Genomic DNA, 9,398 nt, shown 5'->3' with positions numbered 1-9,398 from the left:
GATCACCTGCCTCAAGAGCGTGCTGCTCACCTACAGCCTCGTCTTCTGGGTGAGACACCCCCCCGACGGCCGCTCCCCACGGCCCGCGGCGCCCCGTCCTCCCCGCGGCCGCTCGTGCGGGCGGTCGCCCCGCGCCCCGCGGCGCTCACGTCGGCGCCTCGGCCCCCGCAGGTCTCGGGCATCGTGCTGCTCGCCGTGGGCGTGTGGGGCCGCGTGAGCCTCGCCGTCTACTTCTCGCTGCTCGACGAGAAGGCCACCAACGTGCCCTTCGTGCTGGTGGGCGCCGGCGCCGTCGTCGTGCTCCTGGGCACCTTCGGCTGCTTCGCCACGTGCCGCGGCAGCACCTGGATGCTCAAGCTGGTAGGTGGCCCCGGGGGCGCCGCGCGGCGCGGCGGTGGGACCCCGCGTGGGGTGCCCGCCTCAGCGCGCCCCTCTCCGCCCGCAGTACGCCATGCTGCTGTCCCTCGTCTTCCTCATCGTCCTGGTGGCCGCCGTCGTCGGCTTCGTCTTCAGGCACGAGGTGAGCGGGGCTGCCCCACGTCACCCCCCTGCCGCCCCTCGTGCCCACCCTGGGGCTGGTTTCCCTCAGGGGGGTCGCAGGGTGCCCCAGTATTGGGGTTGCTCCTTCGGCGCGGGCAGAGCTGCCGTGGGAGCCCCACGTCCCACGGGAGCCGTGGGAAGGACGGAGCCCCCGGCCCGGCCGTCCCGCGGTGCCCCGGCCTCCTGCCAGAGCAGATAAAACAGCCCGGCCCTTAATTTCTGCCTTCCAGCCCTCTCCGGACCAAAGCAGAAAACATCCCTTTGCTTTTATTTCCCATAAATAAAGCTCCGACAAGGCTCCGCTCCTGGGCYGTGGAGCAGCCTGCCTGGGGGACCTGGCCCTACCGAGGTGCCTGTTGTTGCACACGATGTCCCCGGCACCGCAGCGTGTACGAGCTGCCTTTTCATATGGGAGAGGATACACAGGCTGTGGGGCSGGTGTTCCTGCCGTGGCCGAGAGGAAGAACTTCCTCCATGTGAGGAAGAACTCCTTCCCTGTGAGGGTGACAGAGCCCTGGAACAGGCTGCCCAGGGAGGCTGTGGAGTCTCCTTCTCTAGAGGTCTTCAGAACCCGCCTGGATGCCGCCCTGTGCTCTTGGTCCCTGCTCGAGCAGCGTGGTTGGACTAGATGATCTCTGGAGGTCCCTTCCACCCTTAACCCTTCTGTGATCCTGTGTGAGAGGTGGCCGGCGCGGACCGTGGGGCTGTGGCTCCCGGCGCCGGGCCGGCCCATGTGCAGGGTGTGCGTGGAGGGCGCCCCGCTCCGTGGCCTCTTCCTCGCAGYGCCTAAAAGGGCTCTTGCAGATCAAGGCGAACTTCGAGACCAACCTTAACCTGGCCCTGAGGAATTACAACGCGACGGTGGATCAGCACAGCGATGCCGTGGACACCATCCAGAGAACAGTGAGTGCCCGTGTCCTCGCGGTGCTCACGTGCCCGTGTCACCCAGACACGCCGGCCGGTGCCCGGGGCGCTGCAGGCTGGGCTGTGCCTTTCCATCACGGGCCTGGCCGCTCTGCTGTGCTACGGGGTGTTTATTAGAGGGTGCTGCTGTGAGGCTGTTGTGTCCTCCTGCTGCTCCCCGAGGCTGGGGCTGTTCAGCAGCACTCCCGCCCCTGCCTGCCCGCAGGAGAAGCAGCTGGGAGCCCATGGAAAGCTTCTGCTCTGGGTTACATGCCCTGCTGTGGGGTCTGCCACGTGCTGGCACCGTGTGGAGCASAGGCGCCTCTTGCCTCCCCAAGGGTCACAGTGTGTTCCAGTTTGGGGGGAATGACACTTCAGGGAAGAGGTAGGAGAATGAGATTAGGGGCAGTTTCTAGATGGCTCCCAGGATGCTGAGAGATGGGTCCTGGAGCTGCAGRAGTGGCAGCCGAGTGCCCTGGCACAACCAAGCCCTTCCCCTCTCGCTGATCTCCCTCTCCAGCTCCACTGCTGCGGGGTGCAGAACTACACGGACTGGGAGAAGACCGAGTACTTCRCCCAGAGGGGAATCCCACAGAGCTGCTGCAAGAGCCAGGACTGCCCGGAGGGGGATCTGAAGGACCTGAGCAAAGCCAAGGCCAAAGTCTTTGTGGATGTAAGTGGAGCTCGGAAAAATCCTCCTGCACGTCCTGGAGGTGGGCGGTGGAGAGGGGCTTGACCTTCCCCCGGGAGCCTCGGAAGGAGTTTTCAAGCTGCAGACAGATTTTCCTCGGGGGAGTGAAGGGGAAGGAGTCTCGGAGCTGCCCTAACGTCGGCTTTGAAGTTCCCCTAGTCCTTCACCCTCAACATTTGTGACCCTGCAGTTTGCACTCGGGGGGTGTGCTGGAGCGCAGGTGAACGAGGAGGTGGATTCCTAGAAACGTGTTTTTCAGTAGCGCTGACGTCTCCACTGCCGTGCAAAGTCCTGAGCCAGCGGTGACTTCACCCAGCAGGGATTGTTGGGTGATGAGCGAAGGGGGTTATGCGAGGGACACTCCTGTGATGAGTCACTGTGTTTAACCAAGTGCTCGCGGTGAGAAAACCCCAAGGACACCGCTCCCCTTGATAACCAGCTGGGCTCAGAGGGCGATTAGCACAGGGCTGATACYGGAATGACTTTGCCCAGGTCAGGCAGTCTGGCAGGAACCAGGAACCCTGGGCTTCTTGCTCAGTCTCCTGCTCCGGAGCCGTTCCTGGAGCTGAGTTGGGGCAGTGCTCAGCACTGGCCTTGCACGACACCTTTCCCTCCCCTGCAGGGCTGTTTTTTCCTCGTGACATCGACGATGGAGTCAAAAATGAGCATTGTGGCTGGAATCTCCTTCGGCATTGCGTGCTTCCAGGTAAAATCTCCCCTGGTGTCTGGCACAGGARCAGTGCTGAGCGAGCCAGCGGGTCTCCAGAGGCATTTTAATTCATGCAGGGTCTGTTAGGTTTCCAAAGGGCTCGGCCCATCMGAGCTCTTTTGCAGATTCCCTTTGCTGTCAACCTGACCTCTCAGCAGTCTGCAGTTTTCAGAGACTGAAGCAGCAGCTCTGTTTCCATGAGCCCAGGTTATCTGAGCAGAGCTCTCTCCTGAAACACTCTAAGAAAATCCAAAGCAGCCAAACAGAACCTGTGCTGGGCGAACACGTTGCGTTTGCTGCTGGCAGGAATCAAACCAGTGCCCTGCTTCTTCCTCCCCACCAATACTCCCTTTTGCCAGGGAAGTGTTTTAGGATCACCTWTCTGGACAGCTGGGTGCCCCAGAGCACCCATGAGGTACCACGCTGGTGACTCTGACAGGCAGGACCTCATGCTCCACATACCACCTTAACCTGCTGCTGCCGCTTCCCCCTCCGGCTCTTCAACTCCCGTTTACTTTTTCCTGTAGGATACTTCCTGCACGGGCTTCCAGCAACAATGTAGTGAGTGTCCTTAGGCTGACAGGCTTTATCCCAGCAGGAAACGAGGCCTCTGGCCCTGAGCTCCTTGCTAAATCGGGCTTTGTGCGGGGTGAATGCAGCGCTTGGGATTTCCCGAGGAGCTGCGCACAATGGCGCTGAGCGCCCGGAGAAGCCGGGAGCTGCTGGCTGCACCACAGGGCTTATTTAGCTGGTTTCTGGAGCCCCACTCGGCTCTGGGAGCCGAGCACTTGCTGAGCGAGCTCGGCAGGCTCCAGCTTTGGAGGAACCCGATTGTGGTGCTTATTGTGCGCAGCGCCCAGAAGCTGCGGTGGGACCCAGGAGCGCTGCCCGCCCCGGGGAGCTACAGGTATCAGCACGAGCTCGGGGAGGGGAGAGGAGGAATCCCGCCAAGATCCTCCTGCCGCAGTGAGCAGGCTGCTGCGTTCCCTGCAGCAGGAGCCGTTGGCTGCGCAGGGGGCAGRAGCCAACGGGCCCTTGCTGCAGTTTGTGCTCGGAAATGTCCCGGATTCTGGCTCAGAGAGGGCTGGAGCCGCTCGGTTCTGCCCAGCTGCTTTCCCACTTCTTCTCCTTTGCTGGCCTGTGCTTTGCTCGCCGTGACGTCCCAGGCTGTGCTCTGTGTGGGGCCAGTGGGACGTGACTGACACGCAAATGGGGAGCGGAGCTGCCTGCCTCCAGCAGGCCTGGCCGCCTAATTATCTCAGCTAATGCTAGGTTTGGGAATTGTAGCCGTTTCCTGGTTTTTATCACGCTTTCAGCGAGCGTTGCTGTGTCGTGCAGCCAGCAGGGACCAATCATGTAAATGTGCCTTTAACTTCGCTGGTGTAGGTCAAGCTGCCCGTGTGTGCCTGCCTGCTGTATCAGACCCTGGACGCCTGCAAAGGGCACGGGGGGCCGTGTTGTGATAACAGCAGCATGTCCTTCAGATGCTGGGTTGTTGCTGATGTGAAAACACCAGCTTTGCTTCCCCACCGTCCTTGCAGCAGCGAGAGGTGGTTGCTGTTCTCCAGTGATTGTGTAATTGGCTGTGATGCTCCTGATACCTGTTTAATCTCTGAAATTACCATAAAACAGTAGATGCTTCATAAAGCAGAATGTAACAGGAGGGCATGTGGAGCCTCTCTCACAAGAAACTTGTGTGGCTGGTGCCTGCCACCATCTTCTCACTTGCTGGGGCACAGCAGCCTGCRTTGTGGCTTGTAAATCCCACTGTCCATGTCTGGCTTCTGTAAAACTGAGACCTGAGTGCCTCTTGTTCTAGAGCAAGCTGTCAGCCTTCTGTCCTAAAAYACTGTGTCCTGTTTTTGGCTGTCTTGACTGTGTTTTTTCCCTTTTCAGCTAATTGGCATCTTCCTGGCGTGCTGCCTGTCCCGGCACATCACAAACAATCAGTACGAGATGGTGTAGCTGGCCCCAGCACGCTGCGGCTGTGACCAAGGTACGTCTCTCCAGGGACATAAGCTGTGGGTTTGCCTGTGTTTATGCAGTAAGTTTCTTTGCGATCTGCTGCACGTCTCTCTTGGCTTTATGCATGACTCCTAAAGYGATATTTAGGTGGTGGACGCTCTCTTTTTGTAGTGGGATGAAGGGAATATGACCCTTTCTAGATCAAGGAGGGAGTGGACTGTTTGTGCAGGTCAACAGAACCACTGCCTGGTATTTGATTTCCCCACTGTTTCATCCTATTAGTGCTGCACCTCCAGCTCCTGCTGCAGCTCATCCCATGGACTGTCCCTGGCTGCTTCTGGTCCCCTCCTGCAGCGTGGCTCTTCCCAGTGAGCTGCAGCATGGGCTGCTCCCATCCCACTCCCCAAAGCTGTCTTTCCATCCCTGGCCTCTGCCATGGGGTGAAAGCCCCAGGGGACTTTCAGTGCAGAGCCTGGTGCCAAATGCTGATGTGTGTCCTGCAGGAAGAGGGCACTTGCAAACCTGTGTCTGCTGTGTAATTTTACACTGTGTGTACATCCAGCCCTTCTGTGTTGGAAGCTAGTCTGTTAACGCTTTGTCTCCTGAATTGCAGGGAATTCCCTCTGCTCTCCCGTGTCTGGGGAAAGCGTAGCCATCTTCAATATTCCTCCGGACGCCGCTTCGTGGAATCACGCTTTGAATCGACTGATCTTCTTCTCAACTGGCTCCTAGAAACGAGTGCAACAGCTGTTCTGTTGCGCTCAGGGACTTGTCCTAACACTACTCTGCTGTACCACTGAGTGGGATAATTAGTGTAGCTGAGGTGGTTACAGTAAGTGCGTTCCTGCGGGCGCTGCAGTCGCGGCTCTCGCCTCAGCCATGCACTGAAGTGCCGTGTTGAAGCAGACGCTGCTGTCAGACCGTGCTGGCGGCCTCGCGGGACTCTCCCGTGCTCTTATCTGGTGCCTCCGCGGGRAAAGCGGCGCTTTCTCTCATCTCTGACCTCTGCTCCCGGCCTTTGAAATCCCAGCGCTGTTCAGGCTCGCTCACTGGATGGGGTTGCTCTTGAGATGGGGCTGATGCCCCATTAAAAACTGCCCTGCCTGCCTGAAGCTCTTTGTTCAGCAAGGCCTCAGCTTGTTCCCAGGTTTTCTCGTCCCCATGCTGGGTTTTATATACTTTTTTATAGTTGTACTTTTTTAAGGAGTCATATTCCTTTCTTAATCAGGCCGTAGTGATTCTTTGTTAGTTGTAGCAAGGTTTGGTGATGTAGCTCCTGGTGCCTTTATCCTGGTAGGTGTCCTTGCACCGAGTCAGCTGTGACTTGATTGTCAGTATTATATGCTGCTTTAACTCGTTTTGTTTGTTGAGTAGAACACTTTTGTCACGGGATACAATAAATATTGAAATATTTTACTCTATGAGCATATCCTCGGCTCTTCCTCTAATCTGTAACTTCCTCTGCTGAAATAGCTGCAATCAGCAGCAAAAAASCTGTCTGCAAGGTAATCCATTGAGCCCAGGCCAGCCAGTCACCTCTGGGCCTCTGCAGCTCATGCTTCTCAGATGCTCAGCGGTACATTGCACTTGCACGTAACTTCTTCAGCTGGATGCTTGTCAAAAACTATACTCTAGCACTGCTGCAGGAGGAGGCCTGAAGCCCTCTGGATAAATGCAGAGACCAGAGTTCAGCCTTCATGTAAGCATGGGCATCCTCTGCTCTGCCTGCTGCGTTTCGCTGTGATGGACAAAACTTGTGTGGAGCAAAGTGCACTGCAGCACTCTCAGAGGTGCCCGAGTGCAGTTCCTCTTCCTGGGACAAGAAAAGGGGCTTCAAGCTTTGTGTTTTTGTAGTGCTGCCTTCCTCTGCAGAAATTCGTCAGCAGGTGGCATAGAGCTTTTGAAAGCAATAGCTTAAAACACTCCATCCTCTGAGCTTGATGTTTTTTTAGATTTCCAACACTGAACTTGCTGTGGCTGCTGGGGCAAAGTTTGGAGCAGCCTGCCAGCTGCCAGGGCTGCATTTTTCCATCCCCACCAAGGACGCGTGCTTCAAAGGCGCGGTTAAGCYGTGAGTTGAGTGGTGGCCTCTCATCATCCTCAGCCCTCAGGCAAATACTGGTGCTGTSCCGGGCGAGCTGCCCCAGCGAGCCCGTGATGTGGTGCAGCAGTGGGGCAGCGGTGCTTCCTCCACTTCCCTGCTGACGGAGAAGCCCCAGGGGGATCACCTGGGAATGCTTGGGTCACGTTTCACCACGGTGAGTAAATCAAAGCGGTGTCGGCTCCTGGCTGACTCTCCAAAAGCCTCCTGGATTTGGAAGGAGAGGCAGAGTGCGTCAGAGCATTGGAACAGCGTTGGAGAGAGAGCAGCTGGTTGCAGTTAATGGGTGGGCAGAGACAGGGCAGAAACACCTGAGCGTGTCGGGCTGCCTTCAGATAAACCCATCGCAGAAGCTGTGCAGGAGCAAGGAGACCTGAGATCCTCCCTTTTTGGCTGCCTTGTGCTGTTCAGGTCTGTGTGTGCCAAAAAGCTTCCTCAGATGGGTGCAGCAGGGCCCCTTCGTGGGTCAGCACTTGGAATCTGCTCGCTGTGCTGTGTACCCAAGTGAAGCCGGAGCAGGTAAACCTTGGAGACAGCGGCTGCCCCTCGCACCGCTCCCCTACCCCGGCGGGTTGCTCCTTGTGCGGCGTTGGAGCCGATGGCRGAGCTGCCGGGCGGCTGCCGGCAGAGGGTAGCACAGCGAGGCTGACGCGCCCGGGCTGCTGCAGCAAAGCTCCAGCGCTGGCTTTTCCCCTATGAGGCTCTGGGCTGGGCTGCAGTCCCCGCTGGCAGTGCAGCAGCTGCCCTGGGACTGCCCGGTTGTGCCATTTAGCTCCTCCGGGGTTGATTTTTCCAGGGATTGTGAGCATTGAGTTGCTCGCGTTTAGCTTCCCTTGATGTAAGCGCTCAGGTGGTACCAGCACAAAGCCTAATAAATAGAACTTGGAGAGAGGGATAAAGGGATTTAGTGTCAGGTATAAAAGGATGCGCGTGTTCCCCTGTGTCAGGAACATAATCCAAACACGGACAGACAGGTTGGGCTTCTGTGGTGTGCCGGGGGCTCAGGATAGAGCCCAGCCAGGGCCCCTTGCCCAGCTTCAAGGCAGATTTTCTTCTGGAGCTCCCAGCCTGATGTGGGCTGGTGCGGGAGGAGCRGCTTGCAGGAGCACAGCCGTTGCARGAGGTGGCTGTGTGGCTGCGCTGAGACCTGCCCTGCTCGTCACACAGTTGTGACGGGTGGTGGGATCCTGGAGCAGTGTCCCAGGGAGCGGTGTGAGCGCTATCCGGCCCTGCCCTGCATAGTGGGCTCCTCTGTCCGTGTGTTTTGCAGCTTGTAGTTCCCATATGTAAAAGAATTACATAAGGACTTTTGAGTCCCAGCCAGTGCCAGGGAAACRTCTTGCTCCCCAAGTTGCTTGAGGGATGTCAGAGTTTCAAAGCTCTTTGGCAGTCAACGGTTCTCTGGGATGAGAATGAAAATTTGGTATCTGGCTTGGGCACTGATGCCACAAATCCTGAGAAACCTTTGGGGAGGTTTTGAAGCGCCTGAGCCCTGTGGAGGCTGCAGGGGAATGTGGTGCTTTCCAAGCCGGCAGTGGCCACGTGCCTGCGGGTTCGCTCCTTCTTTGGGAGCGACGTGAGGGAGAGGAGAGGGGCCCACGGCCAGAAGGGCCTCGGGATGATTTACTGTTGCTCACTGCTGATATACGGAGTAAAGRGAATAAATTCACTCTTTCACTGCACGTCCAACTAGGCCTGAGTAATCTCAGGGCTATGGCAACCTGGGTGCTTCCCATGCCTGAGGCCAGGTTATCTGGGAAGCGGAGGGGCTGGGAGCCCRGCAGAGGATGTGGGGGCCCAGGAGAGATGGGAATGCAGGGGATGGAGGTGGAAGTGCTCTGGTCCCGGGGCTGTGTGAGCTTGGCACGGCCCCTTTGCCAGGCGTGTGTCCCRCAAGATCCTTCTGCTGCTGCGTGTCCTCTTTTACCGCAGCAAAGGTTTTAATGGAAAAGATAGGCACGAAAGTGGGGATTTTGGCTGCTGGCCCTCAGTGCTGCTGGAAGCGGAACATCCTTCTCCATCCGGCACTAGCTTTGGGGATGTTTTCCCACCTCCTGTCGCTGGGTTTTGCAGAGCAGGCCCGGCCGCAGCCCAGGACACAGCTGGGCGCAGCGAGCAGCAATGGCAGGAAGCAGGACGGGTCCCTCTGCACCTTCCCGGCTGGGTGAGCCCTGGCGCCGAGTTACRAGTTACCAATGCCGCCGATGACGGGGCAGTTAGATCACTTCAGAGAGCCATCAAGCCCCATGGACAGACTAAACAACTCTCCTCTCCTTTGCAATCCTCATACAAGACGTTTATTGTTGGCCTCCGGGCGCTCAGCGTGGCGCCCATCCAGTCAAGCACGACTGTCCCCGTCCCCCTGGGAGCCGCCCGCCCGTGTCCCCCCAAGGCCGTAGGCCGCTCCTGGTAGCCAAGCCCATAACAACTTATACTTTAGCTACCCCTGCTAGGCGGGGCTGGGTGTCGGCCTGGCGGGCGCCAGCGTG

At 58.2% G+C, this 9,398-nt stretch overlaps 1 protein-coding gene across 1 annotated transcript; it reads left to right on the top strand.

The window, feature by feature from the left end:
- Positions 1-7: 7 nt before the first annotated feature.
- Positions 8-6,229, top strand: TSPAN6 (tetraspanin 6; the record flags this gene model as incomplete). Its single annotated transcript, XM_026036024.1, has 8 exons — positions 8-49; positions 172-360; positions 446-520; positions 1,345-1,443; positions 1,964-2,116; positions 2,757-2,840; positions 4,740-4,839; positions 5,422-6,229. Coding segments are annotated over 7 exons (711 nt in total), but the record flags the coding sequence as incomplete, so codon positions are not given.
- Between the last annotated feature and the right edge of the window lie 3,169 nt (positions 6,230-9,398).

This window comes from Nothoprocta perdicaria, unplaced genomic scaffold, assembly GCF_003342845.1.
Source record: "Nothoprocta perdicaria isolate Ctin4 unplaced genomic scaffold, notPer1 scaffold_17, whole genome shotgun sequence".
Classification (NCBI taxonomy): Eukaryota; Metazoa; Chordata; class Aves; order Tinamiformes; family Tinamidae; genus Nothoprocta; species Nothoprocta perdicaria.
The sequence above is the reverse complement of the archived record's forward strand: the minus strand, read 5'-3'. Positions and strand labels throughout refer to the sequence as shown.